This window comes from Cetorhinus maximus, chromosome 9 (genome assembly GCF_964194155.1).
Source record: "Cetorhinus maximus chromosome 9, sCetMax3.hap1.1, whole genome shotgun sequence".
NCBI lineage: Eukaryota > Metazoa > Chordata > Chondrichthyes > Lamniformes > Cetorhinidae > Cetorhinus > Cetorhinus maximus.
The window spans coordinates 24,690,362-24,717,448 of record NC_135887.1 but is presented as its reverse complement, the minus strand read 5'-3'; the positions used below and the strand labels follow the sequence as shown (position 1 = coordinate 24,717,448).

Below are 27,087 nucleotides of genomic sequence, written 5' to 3'. Positions count from 1 at the left end.
TTGTGTATGTAAAGATGTTCCCAGATTTGAGTTAACCAGAATAGTAGTAGTGGTAGCAGTAGTGGTTCACTTGGTCTTTGGAGCCCTGGATGCAGTTTCCCATTTTTGATAGCTATATCTCCCAGTCTCTCAAAGTTTGATGTATTCTGTTACCCCCTACAGTTAAATAGCCTTCTAATACTCCTTGTTGAAGTCTGTAGTCTGAACAGTGACTATTTGGGCCCATCCCAGCAAGGACTTGCTGGCTTTAAAAGAGATGAGAAAGGGAAGTAAATGAAATGCATAGACAAGGTGAACTTCCTTTGGAAAATGAACATTTTACCCATTATTGAAATGGTAGAACTATCTGTTGAAATAGATGGGTCAAAAGTGACAGGTTTCCACCATGTGCTAGTCAAATGAGGGTCTAGTTTAAGTTATGAAATTTGCAGCAAATGTAAATTTCTTCACTTGCCAAGAATGACTGCAGTTACCCTGCTGATTATCAGTTGGCGAAGTTGAGCCCATCACAGGCAGTTTGCATTTGTCCTGAGGCGAGTGAGTGCCTGGGGATTTAGCACTCGTTTTCAACGGTCATTTCCTTCCTTAGTCTGAGCTGTGCAGTGTTGCAAGAAATACTGGTGGTGTCAGCCTGCACTTTATGCTGGTTTGGAGGAAGGATCTGTGGACTCGTCTCTCTTTAGGGTCTGCTAAAAATTTGATTTCCAAGTTGGAACCAGGGATATTGTGACTATGCATAAAGGCCTAGGAAACAGGAAGGAAGGAAACAGGTGTTGCTACTGTAAGGTGCAAGATGAGAGCATAACTTAATCCCTGCATCAAACTAAGGATGGGTTTTTGTGATAGAACACCTAATTTTGCCAATCTGCTGTCAAATCTGATTAAGTAAAATAATATATGCATAAATAAAGAAATGCATTTGGCTGCAGCTGTAGGAAACATTTCAGAAGTGTAAGGATTGACAGCTGCTGCTGTTTGAACCAACTGTACCCTGACCATTCATTTTGCCAGTGTATGATATCTGAAGTTCACCTGGTGCAGAAACAAGGAACAAGGTGGCAAGGAGTGGATCTTGCACATTTGATGGCATTGGTAGATTTTTATTCACCGAAGGTGTTTTTTTTATTCATGGGATGTGGGCGTCGCTAGGTAGGCCAGCATTTATTACCCATCCCTAATTGTCCTTGATCAGGGGGCATTTAAGAGTCAGCCACATTGCTGTGGATCTGGAGTCACATGTAGGTCAGACCAGGTAAGGACAGCAGATTTCCTTCCCTAAAGGACATTAGTGAACCAGATAGGTTTTTATGACAATTGGCAATGGTTTCATGGTCATCAATAGACTTCTAATTCCAGATTTTTATTTGAATTCAAATTCCACCATCTGCTGTGGTGGGATTCAAACCCAGATCCCCAGAGCATTGCCTTCGGTCTCTGGATTACCAGTCTAGTGACAATACCGCTACGCCACCGCCTCCCCTTTGGCAAAGGCCAAAGATATATGGAGTTAGGTGCCAGATCAAGTATGATCTCATTGAATAGCGGAGCAGGCTAAATGACCACCTGTTCCTATAAACTGTTGCAGCTTTTTATGTTACTGGCCTTTTCAAAAATGTACTGAATCCCCATTAATGGCAATATGGCCATATCACCAACTGAAGTTGGTTCTTACTGTAGGATATGATGAATTTCTCTTTTTTGCAGTGTGATGGGTGATATTTCTTGGTTTAAGTTTGTGGCTTATGATTACATCTGTACTGATGCAGCCCAAAATCAGCATGCAATTTACTTGGTACTCTAATATATTCTCGTATTTTTTATTCCTCTCGCAGTATAAAGCCAAATAGGATTTGGAATAAGCTTTGTGTGAGGACTGTTGGAGCAGCTTGTTAAAATGGAGTGTTTGAGGGTGGTTTCTAAACCCAGTTTTCCTGTTACAGGGAGTGGTAAGATACAAGTTTGGAACTGCAGTTCTACAGATGTTAGGGAGTGGCCGCTTTCTAGCTTTAGGCTAGGAAAGGAGAAAATTGAGTAAAGCTTTGAATCTACTACATGGGAGCTCCTAGTTCTCTGTTTGTGTTGTGTCTCTTGAGTGAGGCCACAGGTTTTTCTTCTCACTTGATGACTTAGAAATACAAATTTCAGCTGTTGCCACATCACTTTTTGGCCTTCAGTTAAAAGGTGATGTCCTGGGTCAAGTCTTTTAGCTGAGGTAGTTTTATAAAGCTACAAATCTTCCTTAAAGGCATTTCCTTACAAATGGAGTAAGTACTGAATTTTGGAGTTGCTGTGATATGGGATTGAATATCCTGACAGTGCTCATACACAGAAATTAGGTGCATGCTACAGGAGGACAATCTGGAATTCTATGCAACAAGAGTTAAATGTTTCAAGAGGGCAGTGGAGAGAGACAGACAAGGGATGGGGAACATTTCTTAAACTAACATGATTTTATGGGCTTTTTGCTTCTTGATAGTTCTGTTCATTGATTTGTCTGTTGGAACAACTCAGACTTAGCCGTTTTGGTTCACAGTGTAGGAAGTTGAGTATTAAAATGAAGACTGCATTGTATCCTAGTACAGAGTATTGGGACAAGGAAAAAGTTGCCGCATTAGCAATACAATTATTGTCTGGGCAATTTGCAGATTACAGTGTAGTAAAATGAGGAAGTAGCCTGGCCTGTTGGATTACTTTAATTCCGTCTGTTAGCACTGAGTCATAGGGCGGGGCATTCACAGACGCAGTGAGTGGTTATGAATCAGCTATGCAGATCTCTTGTGACATTTGTTTCTATAGAATGCACTAATAAACTAGGGTGCAGTTGTATTTGTATTCCTGTTGATTATTTGTTTCTCTTTGTGACTGGCGAGCCTACAATTGTCACACTTTGTCGTTGATCATATTCAATTTAGGATTGTTGCACTCCAAGGAAACTGTTATCCACTGAATTTCTCCAGAACCTTGCTACCTGTACATTTTAATGCAGCTGTTCCCTCCATGCCCTATGTAAACATGTTTAGCTGTGATCTGGAACAAACAATTTGTCTCCTGTGTACCAATATGAATGGGACCAGTGATTATGAACAGCACACTCCTATGCGTAACAAAGTTATAGTGAGCTCAACAGAATGTATTGTCTCCAGTAATTTTTAGGAATACATTCAAAATGAGCATACACGAGGCTTCCATAATTGTTTTTTGCTTCTTTGCAACCCTCCATTGGAGAACCACGTGAAGTTGTGGAAGAATTCACAGGCTGGGTAGCAGGCCGGCTGGGTCTGCTACACAGTGTCTCTGGCTTAAATGCAAAGTTAACTTTAGCCATGTTTTCTAGATATTGTTACGACTGAGGTGGGAGCAGTGCACTGTCCGAGTTCCACTACTTCATGGGTCACAACATATATTTAAATGCTTTCTCCAGCTAGCTATATGGCCAAATATGTGCTTTACCAATGAATCTCAGAATGGCCACTCAATGCCCAGGTTTCTTCACTAAGCAACAAAATTATTAGTTTATTATAAAAGGAGACTTGTCAAATAGGAGGCAAAGCTTACTTACAAACCGTATGAAATATGAGAGTATATTACACTTTCTAAATCTCCTAACTTGCATGCGAGTGTGCATCCTCAGCTAAAATAGAGGAATTCTGTTAAAGACAATGGTTCAAAGGAAAAGGATAGATGATGGTGTCCCTGTTTGTATAGTTGGTGTCTCCACTGGTCTGCAAAACAATTGATAACTCTTACACTATTTTCCAGGCGAACTTTGCAGAAAACTTGCAGTCAGTCGACTTCAGAACGTAGAGCGACTTCAGAGCAACTTCCATTCGCTTTTTGCTTTTGACTGGGCCTGGAGCTGCAGGAGCTGTTGTCGTCTTTACTCAAACAGTTGATCCTTTGCTTTTCCCCCCCAAAGCAAAACCAGCCTGCCAGCTTTTAAAACAGCTTTCCAGACATGTTATTTTTCAAGGCCATAAACCACCATGTGACCCTTTCGTAAACAGTCCAGCAGGGTCAAGAGGTTTCCAGCTGCTTTAAAGCTGCTGAATTACCTTTTCTTGTAAAATGCTGTCTTCTCCAGGAACAGCAGCAGCCGGAGTCCTTGCATTAACCCTTTAAAGGACAGCATCTGATAAAACACACATTCTTCCAGAATGTTCTTAGTCCTTGAAGATGAACTATTTTCTGTGATTAAAGCATTTATGACAATATGTAATTATACGCACAGCTACCTTTTTTGGTTCTGATATAGTTCTAGACTCATGTTTTGTAAATACTGATCTGTTAAATATTTGAAGTGTGCTGGTGACACCAAGTGGCAATTAAAGCCTGGTACATGAATTTGCAACAGTAGCCATTCCCACCTTGATCATTTTTGGGTTAGCTATGCCTTCTCCCTGACTTATTTATATAATTGGTTTCATGAAGTAAATTTGTGGTGAGTTATATTGACTACAATATTTTCCCCTGTAACTTTTACCTCCACCTTTGAGATTTCATGTTTTCTAGAAGTTGTAACTAGCTGTGTCTCATCTAAAATGCTTGTCGAATAGGTAATCTTAAAAATAAGAGCTGCATATATACTGCATGGTATGATATTGAGCCAGGTCTGAACCAGCTTTGTCTTGGCAGCAGAGAAAGCAACATCTGGGCTTGATGTTCGGTGATCTTGACAGGAGGGTAGGGGCAAGAGGAGAATCAAGCATTCAAGGTTAATTTTCCTGATTATTATTGAAGAAGGCTGTGAAGAAGGTAGAGGAGATACTGTCAGTAGAGATAAGGTGGGTCTTTAGTTACGAGAAGCTTGAATAACGGGCTGTTTTCGTTAATGTTTGGGGTTCAGAGGAGGCCTGATAATTATGAAGGATTTTAATAAGTTAATCAAAATTAAGCTTTCTTGTAACTAGTAAGTCAGTTATTAGGCAAAAATTTAACATTAAAAGAATGGGGGAAGGATTAGGCAGGTGTCCTTTTTTACACAGCATTAACCCAAAAGAATGGTGGAAAGAATCTATTAATTTATAAAAGGGAAGGAAATAAATGAGAATATGGAGAGAAATGTGATGGCAGATAGCTGTATAAGATCTGGCACAGGTGGGATGAACTGAATGTCTATTTTACTGTAAAATTCTGGGTGTATAATTGGATGCTGGTACAGCTGGCTGTTAACTATATGGTTAGGCTGGCCTGCAATGTACCCTGCTGCAAGAATAGCTTGCTGACACGAATGTCAAAAGATCATACATGAAGATTTGCTATTCACATACACCTGTGATCAATAGAGGGAAAAAATTAACTTAATTTTCAGTTTGCGTTGGAAAGTCCAACTGTTTTGATGAAGATAGGTAATGTGCAGTATTGCCCTGATTATCATGATATCAGTAAACTATTTGCAACAGCAAAGCTGAAGCATATGTTTTGCCACTGGGCACACATCACTGAAGTAAAAAAATACAGATTAATCCTTTTGAGTACTGAATGTCTTTTGGAACTTGCACATTTGTTTACTGTTGCTGCCTGGCCTGTGCAATACTTGCTTTGTTTCCCTTATCTGATCTCTGCTACTTCTCAGTTGAGAATCTGTTTTATCCTAAAGGGCTATATACGTGCTCACACTTAATCAGTACTCAGTCGAATAGGCCATTATTGGATCAGACTTAGACCCATTAATGTCTCTTCATTAGTCACTTTTCTGCTGTCCTTAAGTTATAATCCTGTTAACTGGAATGGCTGCCTTTGATGGCTGGTATGTGAAGGGGCTTAGAAGTACTGGTTACTTTTCTGGTGTGTACATTTGAATGTTAAAAAGTTTTATATTGTTTTGAGGCCTGTGTAGTAAGAGTTGTCACTATTGGCGCAAGTCTTTGTACAATATGAAAGAAAATTCCAGGCACCATACTCTCATTTGCTGATTTTTGATAGCTTGTAGATTAGCTCTGGTTCTGGCACATTGAGTTTGATTCCAACCATCTTTGTGTGTTTTTCACTAGCTGTTAAAAATATCATTGCAAGAAGTTCACTAAAGCTGATTCCAGTTTGTCTTTGAAACAAATGGGTAGATAGCTCAAGACTTGACTCCGGTTTGGATCATCCTGTAGCTGTATATACATTGGTACCAGAAGCAAAACGGACATAGCTTGTCCTAAATTCTAATCTGTTTCTTTTTGTTCTGAATTGGCCTTGCTTGTAATATGGAGCAAATTTGACCACAGTGCGATATTTGGTTAAGAGCTTTTTCCAAAGCTAATGGAAGGTTCATACAAGGCAATAAAGCACCTGTCTGATCTGTGCGGGTGGCCTGAAAGTTTCTGGTCTCATGTAGACAGGATCAGGATGATAATCCGATCAAACATTTGCAGAAGGACTACTCTAAAACCAAGTTTGTTGATATGGAAGGGCATAAAAGTATCATCAATAAAGATTGTGACAATACTGAAGCCACTGATTTATGTTTTTCCCAGACAGAAACTAAATTCTAGTTTCAGAACATTGGTTAAAAATCTCAATTCCATGTAATGAGTTTTACTTATTTCACCATTAGAAAGCAATGAATGAAACCAGTTATAAAATGACAATTATAAAACAAATTTGTCTAATTCATGGAAAATTATTGGTCCTAAATACAACTTTTGAAGTGCTTTTCAGCACTTCTTCCTTAGCTGTGTGCAGTCTAGAGGTCAATGGCTAGCCCATTCCAGACTTCTCCAAGCATCTTCCTGTTCGGTACTAAAAGCTGTGGAGCTGGGTGGTTGTGTTGGGAGTTGAAAGTGTGACTTTTTCTGTTTAGAAGATTTTGGGAGTGATTGTTTGCTCAATGGCGTGGCTATCTACACTTTTTGTATATTATATTTACGTCAATTCTCAAACTGCATTTAATAGCTTTTTTAAAAAGCTGCTCGCAATGGATAAGATCTGGTGCTGTATGTTTTAAGTGGTAGGTCTAACCTATCCAGCTGTATTTGCTGGGGAAGAGCCTGGTATGTGGGAATATTACTATGTAAATATAGTCTGGGTGGAGATTTGGGGAGGAATGGGTGGAAAGTGTAACTTCATTCCCTGAAGAAGGAGCCTTGAGTACTTGGTAAAAGTTTATAATAGTGGAGCTGTTGTGCACTGAAGCAAAGTAACTGCAGGCATTTGACCAATATATGGGTGTGGTGCACTCAGCCCTTTTTATGGGGTGTCAATTGTGCAATGTCTATCCATTCTGGAACTAAATTACAGGTAAAGATTGGACTTGCTGCTTAAACTGCGCAGGTAATTCTTTACTGTGGGCTGATAGTCAGGTACAGACCAGTTCCTGCTGATTTTCTGTACATTTTGTTTAGTTCAAACCAATGCAAACCAAGTTTCCTGCTAGTGCAAGTTAATAAGAAAGTCTAATTAGCGTTACATAGGAATTCAGTTAAATGAAATGAACAAGTAAGGATTGGATTATGTTTTAACATTTAAAATGGAGTAGCAGCTGGACCATAGATGGTGTGTGTTACTAAAATGGTATATTGGGAAATAAACAAAATTTGAGCTGAGAAACAACAAATGGATTGGTTTAGCTTCTTGAGTTTAGGAGTTTGTGAGAGCATGGCATTTGGTGTGCAGTTTTACTCTAAATCTACTTTGTTACTCTGACTGTAGGAAGTCAGAAGTTGGGGTTCAAATACCATTCGCACTTTGGTTCTATTAATCTTCCTACTTCCGCTGAAAATAATGAAGCCTGAAACTTGCAAAGTTTAAGGATTAGCCCACAATGCATTGATCATCACTAGTTACTTTGATTTATGTTTCTTTCCTGTTACACAGAAATGGTGGAGTCAATGAAGAGGGTAGCTGGCATGGACGTAGAGTTGACGGTTGAAGAAAGGAATTTACTGTCTGTGGCCTATAAAAATGTGATCGGAGCACGGAGAGCGTCCTGGAGGATAATCAGCAGTATTGAGCAAAAGGAGGAAAACAAGGGTGGCGAGGACAAACTAAAAATGATTCGTGAATACAGAAAAACGGTAAGGTCAAAAGATTTGCCACCCCCCGGCAAATTATAGAGATAGATAAAACAGACAATAAATCAGTTGTGTTTCTTGGCAGTGGTGTGATCACTGAACCTCCAAAGAAACTGGCAGAGTTTATGGTGGTGGCTTTTCATATTTCAGTATCTTTTTGGGGAAAAAATCTGTTCGATTCAATGTTGCCATCACCATCCCACAAAAACATGCATTGGAGAAAGTGCAAATATGAGAAACAGTACCCTACCAAGTAAGGTGATAGAGGGAGTATACCGTCCAGGCACGGTTGATCTACATGGGACTCCTGTCCCACACTACATGGTCAACTCTTGCTGCCCTCTGAGGTGACCTAAGCCATCAGTTTTCCAGGTAACTGGAAGTGGTAATAAAAGCAGTCTTGCTGGCATTCACAAAGCTGAGATTTTTTTAAGGAGATACAGTAGACTTTCTTATCCTTGAATTATGTTCTAATGGAAGCAGTTAGTGTGATAACTGTCTTATTGGCGTTTTTCTAAAACAAATCAAATTTATACAATCATTGCAAAGTAAAAGCTGAGACTTCAAATGCCAATGGATTTAATTAATAGAATAGAAAAGTAAAACACCAACCGATGTTAGAAATTGTAATAAAATACAGAAAATGTTGCAAACACTCAGCAGGCCTGATAGCATCTCTGGAGAGCGTGAGTGATAACATTTTCAGGGTGAAGACCTTTCATCACAACTGCTGAAAAGATTATTGACCTGAAACGTTAACTTGGTTCCTCTTTCCAGATAAGGCCTGACCAGTAGAGTATTTCCAGCATTTTCTGGATTTTATTACATTGTCATGCAGTCTGGAAGTCTTTGTCCTTGTGTTCTTGGAATCTTGGATGAAGCAGTGCTGTTTTGACATCACAAAAGAGCCCTCTTATAATCAGAATAATAGTTCATTAATTTCCAACAAATGTTGCTAATTTTTGTAATTTATCATTCCCAACTCTCTCACTTAAGCACCTTATTCACCAAGCTGCCATGTACGCCTGAACTTTAGTCAAATAATGGGCCCCATTTTTAAAAAATCCTGACTTTCTTCCTCCTTCAGTGTGCACCATGTTTTCCAGCCATGTGGTATTCTGGGTGTGTTTTTATCTTGAATGGCTTACACTGTCAGTGCCTTTTTTCATGCTAAAATGAAACTGGTTGCTTCTACTCTGTAGCATCCTACTAATTGGCTAAGATATGAATCTTAGTATGTAAGAAATTTGCATCAATGTCTTAAACTAGTTGCTGATTGAGAGAGTGCGAGAATGAGACTGATTCCTACAGTTGCTGTACAAACTGAAGAGTTGATTCACAATAACAATTTTATATAGTATCATTAATGTAAATAAGGCTTGCCATGGCATTTCACAAGAATGGAATCAAACAATTTTAATGCTAAGCCACCTCGCAGATATTAGGGCTGATGACCAAAAACTTGGTTAGAGATAGATTTTAAGGTGCGTCCTGGAGGAGGAGAGAGAGTTAGAGGTGGAGAGGGGTTTGGGCCTAGGTAGCTGAAGGCATAGTTGCCTGTTTTGGAGCAATTAAAATTGAGGCGCTCAAGAGGCCAAAATTGGAGGATCGCAGATAACCTGGCAGTTAGTGAGGTTAGAGGAGGTTACAGAGATAGGAAGGGGCAAGATTGCAGAGCAATTTGAAAACAAGGATGGGAATCTTAAAACTGAAGCATTTGCAGAACCAGTTTAAGTCAGTGAACACAGGTGGTGGATGAACGAGACTTGGTGTAAGTTAGGATACGGGCAGCAGAATTTTGGATGACTAAATTTTCAGAGGGTAGAACATTGGAGGCCAGTCGGGAATGCATTAAAATGATTAAGCCAAGTGGTTTTCCTGGGAGGTGGGTGATGACAGCAGATTTGAAGGGGATGGAGATCAGCACCTGAAGAGAGACAGCAGTTTACATATCTGCTAATGTGGGAGCTGGGAAGGGAAGTTGGGTGCTGAACAGTTTGGTTGGAATAGGATCAAGGAAGCAGATGGTGGGTCCAGTGGACAAGATGGGCTGGAGAGAGCAAGGCAGGCAGAATCCAGAGAAAGGTGTGTGTTCAAGCCTAGGGCAATGGGGAAGATTAGGGGAAGTCTAATTCAGTGAGCCAAGGGAATGAAGGGAAGCAGCAAAGGCAGCTGAACCAATGGACTCCATCTTTGGAAAAGTCATCCATACGCTCCTCTTGGTTGAAGATGAGAGTAGTTTAAGAAAACAGTTTGTTCTCTTTGCGTTCCTGGATGACCTTTGAATAGTGAGCAGTTTAAATGATGGAGAGCAGCACCCAATAATGCTTTGTGTGATCCAGCCAGATCTGGTGATGGCTAGTTAAACCACACTATCATCAAAAACAATCTAATCCATGTTCTTTGGACTGAGGAGAGCAGAGATGAATATACTAAGGGGAATGACGAGGATGAGGGAGAATAATGGTTTTAATGGGACAAGGGCATCAAAGGTGATGGAGAGGGTGTGACTTAGCAAATCGGTAGTTGTTAAATATCATGAATTGTGAACCTAAGATTTGATGGTTGGGAATTGAAAGCACAGTGGTAAGTGACTTGAGGGAGATTTTTATGCAAGGGTGAGCACAAGTTGGGTTGGGAGTTGGAAGGGGGATGTGGATAGTGTCATGCAAGAAAACGGTCATGACGGGAGTAGAGAAGCCAAATGAGATGGTAAGATTAAGGGATGGGTGTGAGTATTTATATGGAGGGAAGAGATTTAGAGAGGAAAAGACAGCATTCCATTAAATTCTGGAAAGAGAACAAGAGTTGGGTTGGAGATTGAAATTGCAGGATGAGAAGTCACTCGCTAATTAGAATGGTATTACAGGAGCTCGGCTGAGATTCAATTCATGACATCAGACTCTATTTGGAACGGTAAAGGGAGAAAATGTTATTTGCACGCTTCAGCTTTGGAAATTATTCTTAACTTCTCAGGGTTTGTTTCCCTTTGGAATGCAGCTTAGGAATTTTATTCTAATTTCATGTCCAGTAAATGTGAAAATTCCAAAAGGATTGGAATCCATCTAAACCCAGCTTGAGGCTCCTGTGCTTTATGGAGGTGTGGAATTTAACCCCTTCTGCCAGGTAGAAATTAAGTGGAACAAAAGTTGCAATTGAGTAGTTTTGATAACTGTGTGGATTTTATGTTAGTTGGTGAGGCATCCACCTGAGTCAAGCAGGGACCTTGTTAATACATTTTAATTTGCACCTTGTTGCTCAGATAGGATCCTGGGGTGATTTAAATGGTCTACTGGTTGTGGTGACTACTGTTCTTGAACTACAGACCCAGCCTTGAAAAATTAAGTTTTAAAAAGTAAAAGACCTCACAAGGAAAGTCTGCAGCCCCCTGATTTCCCAACCAAAGAAACCTGCTGGCACGTGCACTTGCACATTCATATCTTGTGATTTAAATGAGTGCTGAACAGCAGCCTCTGAGCTGCAAAATGTTTGCCCCAGCCACTAACATCAGTTGGGCCTCTTGTGGCAACTCCAGGCAAAAAGCCTGGCTCCTCTTCCCTGCATTCCAGCTGGGAGTTAGTCTGCGCTAAGGTGAGTTGTGTGTGTTAAACAGTACATTTTAGGTTATACTGTACTGAAATGTTTCTAAAGCACCTTTTATTTCAGAAACCGCACAAGGCCCTGCATTTGTAATCTGAAGCAGTTTTCTAAATGTGCTTTGGGTTGTACACAAGGGAGGAGTAAATATGGGTAATGAACCAACTGTAATAAAACTGATTATGGTATACTTGTGAAGACAAATGGCTTGTGCAGGCAAAGTACTAAATCTTAACTTTACTGAATGGCAGGCTCTTCATGCAGCTAGTTTTGAATTTTCAGCTAATGCTCAAATCAAGTGAATAGCTTTTCTAGAATTGTATTACTCCTCTGGGAAGAGGAAACACAATCCCCAAATTGCTCTGTGATTGAAAGCTGGTTTCATGGGCTCTGTTTTTTTTCCATTAATCTAAGCTCAAACTTGGAACTTTGCCTGGTAGTGTCATTGAAGCAGTCAGTTCAACATTTTGCACTTAGGAATGTGACACATGGTGCGTCAGGCATTTTGTGCAACAGTTGACCCAGGAAATTGCTGGGATAAAATTCCTTATGCCTAGGAGTGCTTTTTTTTCCCTCAATGTTTTACTGCTAACACTAAACTATGAATTTTTTTTTGTCTCTGGTCTAAAAATGCACATGGTGAATTTTGATCTTCATGTCAGTCTGGATATCTATTAGCCACATTAAATGGAGATGAGAAAGGACAAGTCTAGGATGTTTGTTACATCCGCATAAAATGGATTAGAGTAGTGCTGATGCAGCTTCATGGCTGCATGTGAACAAAAGTAAACCGAATGCACTTTGCTGCTGTGTTGCATGGAATTGACAAGTCTGAGTTCCATGGCTTGTGATGTTTCTCTGGCTTTCTATACATATTTACAGATACATGATGAAACTCAAGACATTTCAGGGCAATTTTCACCCACATACAATTGAGGGTACTCTTGTATCTGGGTGATTTGTGGTGTTCACCTTTGAATTCATGTACCTCACTAATTTATGTTGTCACAGTAACCATACCGATAAGCTTGCAGTAAATAACCTTGGTCTGTTGTGAGAGTTTGATCTCTGATTTGTCATTTTAAATATTGTTGTAATTTCAGGTTGAGGATGAGCTGAAATCAATTTGTAATGACATTCTGGATGTACTGGATAAACACCTCATTCCTGCTGCCAACTCTGGAGAGTCAAAGGTTTTCTACTATAAAATGTACGTACTGGGCATTTCAGGGTATAGCTGGGAACATAGGAGCAGGCCATTTGGCCCCTCGAGCCTGTTCTTCCATTTAATTCTATCATGGCTGATCTTCTACCTCAGCGCCATCTCCCCACACTACCCCCGTACCCCTTAATGTCATTGGTTTCTAAAAATCTATCAACCTCTGTCTGCTTTGAACATACTCAATGACTGAGCCTCCATCCCTCTGGGATAGAGAATTCCAAAGATTCAGCCCCCTCTGACTGCAGAGATTCCTCCTCATTTCAGTCCTAAATAGCCTACCTCTTATTCTGAGACACTCCCCAGGTTCTAGACTGCCCCCCCATCCCGCTCCGACAACCACGGGGAGCATCCTTCCTGCATCTACCCTGTCGGGCCCCTGTAAGAATTTAATACACTTCAATGAGATCACCTCTCATTCATCTAAACTCTAGAGCAATTACAGGCCCAGTCTCCTCAGTCTTTCCTTATAGGACAATCCTAGCATCTCTGGGATTAGCGCGATGAGCTTTCATTGCACACCCTCTATGGCCAGTATATTCTTCTGTAGGTAAGGAGACCAAAACTGTACACAATACTCCAGGTGCGGTCTCACCAAGGCTCTATACAGCTGCTTCCTTATTCCTTTACTCAAATCCCCTTGCAATAAAGGCTAACATACCATTTGCCTTCTTAATTGCTTGTTGCATCTGCACATTAGCTTTCAGTGACATATGACTAAGGACACCCAGGTTTCTTTGGACATCAACATTTCCCAATCTTTCCTCGTTTAAGAAATACTCTGCATTTCTGTTTTACCTACCTACCAAAGTGGATAACTTCACATTTTTCCACATTATATTCCATCTGCCATGTTCTTGCCCACTCACTTTGTCTAAATCTCCTTGAAGCCTCTTTGCCACCGCCTCTCATTCCCACCAAGTTTGTGTCATCAGCAAACTTAGAAATATTACCGTTGGTCCCCGACATCCAAATCATTGGTATTGATTGTGAATAGCTGGGGCCCAAACACTCATCCTTCTGATATCACTAGTCACAGCCTGCCAACCTGAGAGTGATCCGTTTATCCCTAATGTTTTTTGTCCATTAACCAATCCTCAACCCATGCCAGTATATCTCCCCCCACCCCCCCAATCCCACGAAAGTTGGTTATTACATCCTTTATATTCAATTCTAATTATTCGATGTCAGGCTAACAGTTCTACAGTTCCCTTTTTTCTCTCCCTCCTTTCTTAAATAGTAGGGTCACATTTGCTACCTTCCAATCTGTAGGCATCGTTCCAGAATCTATAGAATTTTGAAAGATGATCACCACTATCTCTACAGCCGCCTCTTTCAACACTCTGGAATGTAGATCGTCAGGCTCAAGAGATTTATCAGCTTTCAGCCCCATTAATTTTTCCAGCATTACTTTGTTACTAATACTAATCTCTTTTAGATCCTCAATCTCACTAGTCTCTTGGCCCCCCAATATTTCAGGGAGGCTTCTTGTATCTTCAGTGAAGATAGGCACACAGTATTTGTTTAGTTTCTCTGCCACTACCTTAATACTCATCAATTCTCCATTCTGTCTCAAATGGGCCCACATTTATCTTTACTAACCTTTTTACATACCTATAGAAGCTTCTACAGTGTGGTTTTATGTTCTTCGCCAGGTTAATTTCATATTCTACTTTCTTTATCAATTTCTTGGTTCTCTTTTGTTGATTTTTAAAATGTTCCCAATCCTCAGGCTTACTACTTACTTGGCAACTTTATATGCCCCTTCCTTTGATCTGATCGAATCCTTAACTACTTTTGTTAGCCATGGTTGAATCACTTTTTCTACTGGCTTTTTGCACCTCAAAGGAATGTAAATTTGTTGCAAACCGTGTATTCTTTAAATGCTAGCCATTGCCTGTCTACCATCGTACATTTCCATGCTGAAGTATGGTGACCTCTAACTCATCAGAGTTCAACTGACAGTGATAGCCGTTGCTTGCGTGCCACTGTGTATGGAGGTGCTGTTGTACCATAGCAGAGTTCATGGGCAAGAGCTTCGACTTTTTCTGTCAGTCAAAGAAAAGTTAACTAAGAAAATAATGTTCTCAGAATAGCCTGGGAGATAAACTCACTGCTTAGTATGGTAGTGAGGCATACTGACTGTAAGGCCCCAGATTGAATTACTGACCTGTGCTGTGTCAGCTGACCTCGATCAGAGCAGCTTTTGGGGGTACTACATGCAATTAGCCAAGTGTCCTGGTTGAGAGAGGGGAATGAACAAATTGGCCAAGAATCATGCTTCTGATTATTACCCAGTGACCCCTGATAGGAAATGGACCTCTTGCTATTCCCTATCAAACTATACCCCAATTAGGAGGCGGAGACAGGGAAGAAAGCAAATGCAAGTTCTTACCTTACAGTAGTTTTTTTTCGTATCAGCATGCTTCTCAATACTCTGTTCATTGTTTTTCAGAAGGTGGGGTTAGTAGAAGGTAAGAAGGGGAATGGGTAACTGATTAGCTGAGGCCTTGTTTTATGTTTCTTTAAAGTTGAACAGTATTCATATGAGTGATTTGTGTTGCTGGCTCTTGCTCTGTTTTCTGTAAAATTAACTTTAAAGCTGTGTTACAATGAAGGAGCCATTTGTTAGAGTTGAAACCATTATTGTGAATTTGCCAGGATTTACTTATTGAATTTTGTCCTGATTACAGGAAAGGTGATTACCACAGGTATCTGGCAGAGTTTGCAACAGGGAATGACAGGAAGGAGGCAGCAGAGAACAGCCTGGTCGCATACAAGGCGGCTAGCGATATTGCAATGACAGAACTTCCGCCGACGCACCCCATCCGCTTAGGCCTTGCTTTGAATTTCTCTGTATTCTACTATGAAATCCTCAATTCCCCTGACCGTGCCTGTAGGTATGTACAGCATATACAAACTGGAACAAGTGGTATTTAGGCTTACAGTTCTACTAAAGTTGCTGATCCACGTTACTGGTACCCTCTGGTACCTCATCTGAATGACCCCTCATGTAGAGGCTGAACAGTGAGTCAGTGTTTCAGCTGTGGAGGGCAAAATGTCAGCAGGGCTCAATTGAGCACATTGAGCCCTGAGTCAGAAGTGTTCAGGCTGATACTTCAGTGGAGTTATGAGGAATTGCTGCAGTGTCAGAGGCTGTCCCTTTGAACTAAGGTCCGATCTACTTGTTCCTGTGGTTCAGGTGGATGATAAAAGATCTTGTGGCACATTTTCAAGGGATTTCTCTTAGTGTCCTGGATAACATTCCTCATCACACAGTGCTGCCAAAACAGCTGAACAGGCCATTCATCTCTGCTGTTTTTGGGAGTTAGCTAGCGTAGAATGGCTGTTGATTTTACCCATGAACCACACTACTGAAATTCGTAGACTGAATGTCAGCCGTTTGAGATTGAAGTGCAAAGTGCCAGTCTGGGCTGTGAGATCTTAAAGTTGGCTGCAGCAACAAATATAAAAATCCTTGTCCCCACAGATTGGCAAAGGCAGCATTCGATGATGCAATTGCAGAACTGGACACCTTGAGTGAAGAAAGCTACAAGGACTCTACACTCATTATGCAGTTGTTACGTGACAACTTGACACTATGGACTTCAGACATGCAGGGAGATGGTACGTAATCTGCAAAAGTTATTGATTTCCAGGGAACCTTATACTATTTTCATATAATGAATGCAGTAAATTCCCTATTTGTTTTGCCTCAATGTTCTTGGCCTCACCCCACTGAAAGCAGAGTTGGGGAGGGCAGGTCATGTTCATTTAAGATGTTTAAATCCATGATCCAGCAACTTTGGTGTAGACAAGTGGGTGCAAGGGATCCTTGCAGGATTTGTACTGAAGATTCCCCAAACTACTGCAACCAAAGGAATGGTGGAAGCCTTTTTCCTATCTGGAATATTTCATGAGTGCATTCAAAGGGAAATGGGAAGGAAATAAAAAGACGAGCTACTGGGTCTTTCCTAAGGTAAGCTTTAACTCTGCATTTGCCTGCTCCCTCACCAAACAATTTATCAGCTGATTATCCCAGTTCAGTTGCAGGGAACTGTGCTCTAGTTTGGACAACATCTCTTGACCATTTGAAATTGACAACTTGGCCCAACTCGACTTTTTAATATTTACAAGGGTTGGGACTTCTCCCCTTCCCACGACCATGTGCCTTACTTAACCTGACACAGGTTGCCCCTTTTGATGTTGCTTTTATGAGCCGCGCAAGACTTGTGCTCCAGGAAGTCTCCTCACAGTGATGTGTGACTATGGCCAGGTTACATCACTTCGCTGCCATGCGCTGGTACACCCTAATCAGGATATTGTGAGTTCAGACCAGCCAAGAAAAAGCTTGACTGATAGGTATGGAGTTAATGGTGTACTTTTGTTTAATCTGCTGAATGGTACTTTGGGGAGCTCCCAACCTTGCTTCATACCCAGTATCATTTACAGTTGGATGTGAGCATTTACCAAAATAGGTTGCAGTAAGGATGTTGGCTGTAGCTATATCCAGCAGCAACAAACCTCTAATGCCCTGTGCGGTTTACTTCTCGGACTAAAACATTTAAAAAGCCAAAAAAAAAAACAAATCTTAATTCACCTCTGCCTCCTCTGGGATAACTGAGATAGTACAGTTTTTACAGCATGTTGATTATGGGACCAATTGTAACTTTTTTAATACAAAAATCATTCTTTTTTTGGTCTGTTTAAATTCTTAAATTCAATCTTCAGTTCTGAGATTTCACTTCCAAGGTAACTAGGAGTTAGTGTGTAGATTTAAGTCCAGCCATATGTTGTGTGCTTTTTCTTCCCGTATGTCAGGCATTCCTTTCATTGTGTCCTGTACACTTCCTCTTGTGCTCCCTCTTTTGCGCACACGCTCTCTATCTCGGCTCTCTTGCCCTCTCTCCCTGGGTCCAGTGTTGTAGCCTGGCTTGTTGCGAGTATAACACTGGGTGTAATCTTTAATGGTATTGACTAATATACTGTCTGCTCTTGGTTTCTCCACTGTTGGTTGCTGGGCGAATGATCACTTTGAGTCTAGGTGGTACTAATTGGTGTGAAGAAAGCAGTCACTCAGTATAATCATACCTCTTTCCATTTCATTGAGGAATCTCTTGTTTTATTTTTTTATGTGCCCTTTGTTAAATACTATTAAATTTCCCTCTGGATTCTGCATTCACATTTCCTGTTTTTTTTCCTCTATTCCTTTCTCCTGAATAGATTCCTAAAGGATATGAACCATTCATTCCCCCTGTAATCTGTACTTTGTAAGTCATTCAAAATGCCAAACAATTGTCATATCTCCAAGATGTCACAATACCATTTTAGAACTAGTTTTTAATGCATTGTTAGGGCCTTATTCTGGAGCAAACAGCGGGCGTGTTGGGAGAGCATATCATGTGACTGATCTTGGTCTATTTTGAGATTCTTGCTGTAAGCTTCAGTGACCTGAGGTAATTAGCTCATATTGGGGCAGTTGAGACCAGGTACAGCCTCCCTCCCACTCTATACCTCATCTTGGCAAATTGTTTGGAGTTAGCTAATGAAGATCAGATATCTCTGCTTGTGCCCTCCATCCTAGCAGCTTCAAAATGGCACGGCCAAGGTGGTGAGAGGGAGTGGGGGGGATGGCATGTGCTTGTGCTCTTGGCTGCAGGTGGCACATAGATTTGGGAGAGAAAAATGTTACAAAATTTACAGAAAACCAAAACTGCATTATATCACTCATTTGTTTATCTTTAGAAACCTGGGCCAGTAAGGGGATGGAAGCTTGGATTTGTGGTTTTCATATTTGTCTGGTATTGTGACATCTGTCCCATCCTTGCATTAACCTCTGTGTGGCTCGTCTCAGCTGGGTTTGTCTCAGATTAGAATTGGACATAGTTTGAGGAGCTGCATTTCAATATGTGGGCATGCTTGGACTTTCTGTTTGTGGTTTCAGTGGCTCGTGGTTTTCTGCTGTAGTGTTGTAGTTCCATCTATCGTCACAATCAGGGCAAATCAGTCTGGAAAATCTGTAGCCCTGCATCATAGGCAGTTGTCTTAATTTGGGGATCCAGTAGTTTCATTGTGTTGTAGGGAGGATAGTTTTGTCCTGAATCTGGGCACGCTCAAGACAAGTGGTTGTGTTTATATTTAATCTGCTCACTCTTTGCTTGGGCTTGTTGGTGTGCTTGCTGTTCCTAAAGCTGTAGTATTTCTACAAACTAGTCTTGCGTTTATCCTAATTCATACAGACTAGCGATTTTGGAGATTGGGTGAAGTATCTCGGGTAGGTCCAGTCCCACCAGAACTATTTAATCACCTAATCCCTGCCAAATGGAGGTTGCTGCCAATACACTGAAATAGATTGTCTAAACAGCCTTTTAGTAAAACCAATGATGATTAATTTAAACGATATTTATAATGCACTCCAGCCTTAAAGATGTAACGCTTGCAAAAGCATTTGGTGAGCACTTGTACTCGATGGTCACTTGGATGCATGCTGTAGTTGTAAATGGAAACAGGTAATCGGGCACTCTCCATACCAACTTTAAGTCTGTGAATTAAAACCATGCACTTAATTTCCCTTAATTCTGAGAGTAACCCCCAGTGTGTTGCAGCATGGATTACAGCAGGCTCCATCTACGCAGGATCAATTACATGTCCTAATTCTCCAACTTTACAGCATCAATTTGACACCGTCTACCTGCATCAGCCATCATTAAATGGTCTGGCTAACCTGAAATTGTGAAGAGTCTTGTGCTTTGCACTTACCAGTAGTGAGGCTACCAATAATTAATTTCACATGCAAGACCTGTTATTTCCATTGTTTTAGATTAGTTTGAATCCCAGTTTCAGAGGCGAGAGAATAGCACTAACTTACTGGTGTATAGACTTTTTTCTATCAGTTGTCCTGAAACTTGTAGATTCTGATGGTGCAAGAGTTGGTCTTCCTTTGCATCATTTCCTCAGTCTTTCCAATACAAATTAAAAAGTAATTTTAGCCCATGCATTGCCCTCAATTGACACTTGGTTTGAACACTGGACCTGGTATAGCGCAAGAAGTGATGCACTGCGCATAATATTTCTACTTTTAAAGCTACGGTCCTTTTAGTTTGATCTTTCTGGTACCTCTGACCTAATTTTAGGCTAATTTCCTTTTGTGGCTAAAGGTTGGCTGAAATTCTGCAAAAGTATTTACATTAAAGCTGTGCAGTTTAGCAGCACTGGAGTTAAACCACGGCAATAACTTGTGTATTACAACAATCCAATTGCTTTCACTCGGAAGAAAATGATCACTGCTCTAACCTACATCCGAGTGCTGTGTTTTTGGTGGGAGTGGAATAGTGCAACATTGATCAACCTCAGGACTTAAATGGCATTGGTGCATTCTGCAGAATAGTGCAATCGCCAATTAACCCAGACTTGATGCTGCTTAACCTGAATTCCAACCACCATTGCTTTTCACTGTTGTCATACAGGTGCTGGGTGATTAATTGGTGAAAACGTGCTTAGTTGCAATTTGAATTCTTGATGCAAGTAATATTTCCCTCTCCTGCAGCATGATTTGTCTTTAAGGCTTTTGAAACAATCAGCTATTTCATTCTGCAGTCAGGCATCCTAACAATAGTTAAGCTGAGGTCAGAGAGCTGTCTGATTAAGCTGCTCAACCTTCACAGCCAGATAAATTCTTCCTATATAGTAATCCTGATGTCTCCCCTGCTCCCAGATAAACTTCCAGAATGCATAGGTTGATTAGAATCCAGCTCATGAAATAGTTTGAGGAGCTGCTAGTCCTGACGTCTCACCATTTGTATATCTTTGGCTGGAATAATTGGGACTTTTGAGCCAATATAATGAACTACAGGAAATGTTCCCCAAAGGTAGTGAGTGACCCTCTAGAAGATAGTTTTAACCTGCTTTGGCTTGTGTGAAACACCAGATTGAGAACATGCGGCGGGGCTAGCAAGCCATTGAAATCTCCATTCACATTGGCAGGAGCAGAAGATCCCACAGGTGTGAGGGGCTGGAAAGTTCTGGCCACTGTTTGTGAAATTCCACCCTGTGCTATTTTAACTTGTATTAATCCATTCCAAAGTAAGCTGGCTAATACCCATGTTAAAGTAACATGCAAACAGGTTAAGCTTTTATATGTTAGTGATTTGTGGCCTCTAGTCCCATTATTGTATCTTATATTTGCTTATGCTTGAAGTGTAGCATTCACCAGATGCTCCAGCCACATGATCTGTTACTGGTCTGAACATGGACATAGTGCCAGGAATTTATAACCTATTGGTTCCCTTTCTCCTTTGTTTTCTTGTGTTGCTGAATACAGCCTCTCCAAAACCTTCTATGGGATGGTAGTTTTCAATAAATTATGCTGAAAGCATAAATTCTAACTCTGATCAGACCCTGTTCATTTTCAGTATTACCTTCACATGCTCTTCCAACTGAGGCTCTGTCAAATGTTTGTCTGCGTCATATGCAGAACTAACCCTGTTATTCCATGACCAGGTCCTGCATGCAGTTGTTCTTTCTTCCTCCTTTTGGGTTTTGGGGTGGAGGGGCTGGGTGGAGAGACGTCAATTGTCTGATCATTAAGTTTGCTTGTCAGCTGAGCAGACTTGGAATCTGGCTTGCTTCTCAGGATTGAAGAACAGTGAGGTCATAAGTGGAAGATGGATTGGGGCATATTGCCCGTGGCTTCAGTGGCTGGAATGCAACAGCTAATCTTTAGAAAGCTGCATGTATCTGAAAGCTGCTGCTGAGAATGCTGTAGCTGGTGTGTTTAGATGTGCTGCTATGAGTAAATTGATTGCCTTTCCTCTTGCCTCATTCCTTTCTGCGCAGGTGAAGAACCGAGTAAAGATGTGGTGCAAGATGTTGATGACGACAATCAGTGAGAAGACATGGCGAATGAGAAGACCCTGTCTGCCCCTCTCCTGTCCCTTCCCACAGTCCTAGTCCAAGCTGAGAACCAGTAAATTTGATGTTGGTGCTGGACCTCAGAATTAGCTATGTGCCCATTTGGGTTCCGAGGATTATTTTTGTTTTTTTTTATTTTTATTTTTTACTTGTTTAAAATAAAATCTAAAAGCAATGCTGGCTCTCTATGGATGTTTAACTGGGACCTGCTTTCTTGACTAGATACCACAATTCTTTGGAAATCTTTTTGAATAAATGTTCAATTCTACTTAATACAGCTTTGTGAATAATTGACGCCTCTACCCTTCCCCCAATTGAGATCTGAGCAGTGAATTTGAATTGGTGGTCGGTCATGAATCGCAATGATTGACAACTGAGCCCAGCTCCTTGGTGTGCTGTGACCCCTTCGGCCCTTTAAATGTGTTGTGTGTTTACAACGCACCAAACCGTCATATCCCTCTTAGCGACTGCATGCTCTTGGTTTGCTTTTCTCTTATTCCCCCAAAAATGTACTTGCATCAACCGGTGTGGCTAAACAAATAAAACTGTATTCTTTGTGAGCCGTTAAATAGTTTGCTCTGAAAGTCTGTGAGCCTGATGTGCACAGTGTTTTCCTTCAGTGCGTTAATCCTGAAGATAGCAGATGGCAGTTACAATCCATGGATAGTCCTTTGCTGTTATTTTTTGTCCATCCTGGCAGAGCAGGTCGTGTTTGAGCTGCTGTTGAAGCCTGCATGCTTTAAAACAAGTTTTTTTTTTTCCTACCCACTCCTCCTCCTTCCCCCTTCCCTTCTCTTTCTCTCTTTGTTCAGTATGTGTAACTTGAAGCTAATTTGTACTACTGGATATATCTGACTGGAGCCACCGATACAGATCTGTATCCTTCTTACTGAAACACAGCATGGATTAATATTAAACTTAAATAAACGAACCTAAATTAAGATCTCTTTTGCTGTTTATCCTGTCTGTGACTCTGCGTCGCCTGTTTGTTTTGCAGACATTGAGAAGAGAGAGTATATAGACAGATTAGTTGAAGGGAGGGGTATTTGCTGTTCAATATCCTCCATGTGTTGGTTTTTTGGTGCCAGAGTTTGAAGCAAGATTGTGGGGAGTAAGGAAGGTTAGAGAACTTTGTTTCAAAACCTGTTTGTTAAACTGACTTACAGCAAATATTCTGCTGGAAAATTGGTGCTTTATCCGTAGTTTGGATATTGGCATATTTTGAAGAATCCAGTCCAGCCTAGCCTCCCCGTATTACATTCTGGCTGTTGTACATGGTTGATTTTTGAGAGAAAGCAATAATTTTCCCCTCTGGTAGCTTAGATCCATGAACAATTCCTGCAGAGAGGGGGACAATTATACCATATTAAGCAGTTACAATGCAGACAGAACAAGTCATGTTGAAGGACTCTGCCAAAGCTTCTAATTGTCCGAAGAGATAATGACCTCCGATGTCTCACGTGTAGCAGACTGTTCTGAAGAAGAGTTATATGGACTCGAAACATTAACTCTGTCTTTCTCTCCACAGATGCTGTCGGACCTGCTGAGTTTTTCCAGCAGTTTTTGTTTCAATCATTTTCCCCTCATGAAGCCATAGAATTAAAAGCAGCACTGATCAATCATTGTAAGCAGCCCTTCACTTCTTTGCTGAAAAGATGAGTCTTGAACAGATGGAGTCAGTTCTGCCCTTGTCTCAGGCCTCTGCACATGTACACGTACATTTAGAGTAATTTAGAAGAGGTTTCCTTAGCTTAGGAAACTTATTGGCGTCAGCACCTTAGCCAGAACCTATTGTTCCATATCCGTTGAACCCTGCTACATGTGTGTGACATCTGAGGTCATTATCTCTTCAATTAGAAGCTTTGGCAGAGTCCTTCAACATGACTTGTTCTGTCTGCATTGTAACTGCTTAATATGGTATAATTGTCCCCCTCTCTGCAGGAATTGTTCATGGATCCAAACTACCAAATCACACTCTATAAGCATATCACAAAATAAATGTTGAATTATAAAGGGACCTTGTTCTTCCACCTAATAAATCCATTGAGAGGAAAAGGGTAAGTAATGACTTATAAGGCACAAGTAAGACTAGCCTTGGAATGATACTTTGAGTGCAGCACCTAGAGCTGTGTTCAGTTGTGAGCAAAAATGTCTTCAGAAGGGAGTAGGTCATTTGATGGTTGGAGACCTTTTGCTTACTGTTAGTTTTAAGGAATAAGGAGCCTGTTCCTGATGAGTGGATGGGAATGCAGCATGAGAAAAATGGAGCAAACTCAATCAACTAAGACTATAGAGAACGCACTTAAGAATTCCCTGGGCCCAGCCAAATTGTAAATGATATAAGTAAAATACTGTGGATGCTGGAAATACAAAACAAAAACAAAAAATGCTGGAAAACCTCAGGTTTCTCTGCATCTGTGGGGAGTGAAAAAAAACAGTTAAAGTTTCAAGTCCTTATGACCCTTCAGAGCTCGAAATGTTAACTTTTTTTTTCTCTCTCCACAGATGTCAGACCTGCTGAGTTTTTCCAGCATTTTCTGAAATTGTAAATGAAACTAATTGGCGAAATGCACGTATATAGTTTTGAGGCTGACGGGTACTCGGCAAGGGTAATGTTAATTGGATGTTTTGGCACAGCAGAGCTGAAGAATGGTAGAGATTGAAGCAAATCTAGAGCATTAAAAGACACCTGAGAATCTCAGCTAGTGAAGTCAAAAATGTTGTAATAATCTGAGCTACTTAAACTGAGTAATAGGCATAAAAAGCATTAAAATATTCTGGAGGTGAAGGGAACAGCACCAGAGTTAGTGATTTTCAAGAAGAATTCAGCTATAGATCATTTGATTTCACCTCTCGAAAAGCTTCCAAAGTGCTTCTCATGAGGAATTATTCACAACTGAGGAGGAAACAGTGTGTAAAGACAAAGTGATATTGTTATGAAGATTAGGTATAATTGACATGCATCTTTTAAGATGGATAATTAAGTGACTTGTTATTTTAAGAGTTGAGTTGTGTCTGGAGACTATAGACCAAAATTAATATCAAAGTATGATGTTTAAAGGATTCATTTGGAAAATAACCTTGGGAGTAAAGAAAGGCTCAAAAGGGACAGCTAACATTGTTACAGGAGAGGGGTCACATTTGAGTTGCTGATGTTTGACGATATTGATGTGTAGATCAGGGGAGTGTAGCTGGAATATTTAGTTTTGAGAACTTAAGGTTCCACATGATTTATGGCCCAGATGATGACGTAGATTGGGGAGATAAAAGTTTAAATGAGAACCTTTCAGGCAATGAAAGAGTTTGATTTCAAGACTTTTGCTATTAACATTTGCTTCTGTAAAATGTGCTGCTTTGCTCTGATTTCCCAAAAACTTTTAAACACCACTTGCTTCACTGTCTTTGAATACGGGTCTGTGAATTTTCTTCACTTCACCCAGGCCAGATCCTCCCACTTGAATTTCACACCCCAGGAGGAACTCATTCAGTCTGTTATGTCTTTGCCAGCTATCAGCTGCCCAGTTAGTTCTGTTTCCTTTTTCTCTCAGTTGTTTGACCACTTATTTTCCTGACCTGAGCTCCTGTTCACTTTGTTTTTCCACCTAGATCCCTTCCCTTGTTTCTTTTTCTGGCATGATCTGTCAGCGATATTGATCACAATTGTTTTAATTCTTTTCGGCCCCTGGCCGCACAAGGAAGGCCTCCTGCAACATAGAGCAAATAGCCCAATCCTTGCGGCTTTCTGAGCAATGCCACTGGAGATCCACTGTAGCATGTTGTGTAATTAAACAGCATATGCTCCAACTTCTTGTGCACAGTGCTGAGATTACTTGTATATGTGTAGTCCTATAAATTTACAGGTACCAAAATAGCAAACAAGATGCTAAGATTAAGATTTATAAGGAAGCAAAGAAGTGCATTATATATTAAACAATATTTGGACCAGGAATGGGATCTAGAGTGCTAAGTTTGAGTATGTTTTTCAGTTAGCGAGAAACTGTAAGACAAAGATGTTTGCAGTGAAGTGGACTATAGGTTAAGGGATTACGTTGTTTCTAGACCGCCTGGGAATACTGTACAATGCTGCGGTTGTAATTTGCTCTTACAGTTTAAAACAGAGCTTAATTATACTGTTCTTAACCAACCTAGTACTTCTAGAGTCTAAGCAATGCTTGTTCTCTTGTAATAATGCAACTAATGTGCATTTCTACTCTAGCTGGTATAGGCAAAAGTTTAATTTGCTTTTAAAGTTTCCTACTTCCCAGAAACTACCCACAAGGGATGTTATTGCCCTTAATGGGGTACTGGAGTGGGTAGCACAGTTAATTCTTTAGGAAAAGGAGACTAAATGGAGAACTGATTCAGGCAAACTGTTCACCTCTGAAAGAGCATGGGGGCAAGATTAAAGATTAAAGTTTTTTTGCTTCAGTGGTGGTGGAATAAGGTATCAGTGAAGTGAACAATACGAACGGGGGTTAAGATGTGTTTCTAGAGAGGAGTGTTTTGAAGGATATGGTGATTTCCCCCACATTTTGGGTTTCCTTCTACCCAGAAACTTAAGCAGTTGATTGACACTGGCTGCAACAGTAGGGCCTAGCTTGGATATTCTGTAACACCCAACTGTTCAAAGCCTCTCTCACCCTAGAAGAATGGAGTGCTGCAATACTGACTGCCTAGGTGGGCGCAACCTCAACAACACACTAAGTTTGATACCATCTAATATCCACTCCCTTAACCAGCACACTGATTACAGTATATACAAACTAAAGGATAACTGCAACAACTGACAGACGTTATTACTGAAAAGAGATGTGTTGTTGAAGCCTTTTGTCTTGCACTCGGGACAAATACAAGAATGGCAAATCTCCGATAATTTATACTACAGAAAAGGGTGCTAATTCGTTGGCAAGTCGACCGGTTGATGCATTGCCATGGAGAAAGTAATTGAACTATAGGCTCCTCGATCCCACACATTTCAAAAAAGCACAAGGCTTGAGCATATTCCTTTTGTTTGTAGAGAATGGGTCCCTGCTTATGAACGTACGTCGCTTCTAGCAAGGGTAAATGAGCCACGCTACGAACTTGACTCAAATTGGTTGTCAGTGTAGCTATTAGCGCACTCGGGATTGTTCAGTAAGTGCTGCCCAAACGTAGAATCACACAACAGACATTTTGTTTTGGGTTTTGCAAGTGCAGAATTTTGCAAGTTCAGTATAGCCTGTATTCTACCTTTCGCCAAGGTTACTTCAACAGAATCTTCCTCACCCTTGAAATGGGTGGATCTCTCGGAGCCTGTTTCTGAACATGTATAGATCTGATCAGGCAAGCAATGCCAACCTTATTCTATTAAAACCCAGCATTTTG

General features: G+C 40.7%; 1 protein-coding gene across 2 annotated transcripts in view; it reads left to right on the top strand.

The window, feature by feature from the left end:
* The window catches only part of ywhae1 (tyrosine 3-monooxygenase/tryptophan 5-monooxygenase activation protein, epsilon polypeptide 1), a 43,699-nt gene extending 21,035 nt beyond the window's left edge, over positions 1-22,664 (top strand). The window contains exons 2-7 of one of the 2 annotated variants that reach the window (XM_078548299.1): positions 7,801-8,000; positions 12,698-12,804; positions 15,507-15,713; positions 16,304-16,440; positions 18,037-18,083; positions 21,649-22,664. In XM_078548299.1, the coding sequence (XP_078404425.1) occupies positions 7,801-8,000; positions 12,698-12,804; positions 15,507-15,713; positions 16,304-16,440; positions 18,037-18,044 (659 nt within the window). In that variant the 3' untranslated portion in view covers positions 18,045-18,083; positions 21,649-22,664. The remainder of the gene's footprint in view (positions 1-7,800; positions 8,001-12,697; positions 12,805-15,506; positions 15,714-16,303; positions 16,441-18,036; positions 18,084-21,648) is intronic. The other variant, XM_078548298.1, reaches the window with a different exon arrangement.
* The last annotated feature ends 4,423 nt before the right edge of the window (positions 22,665-27,087 follow it).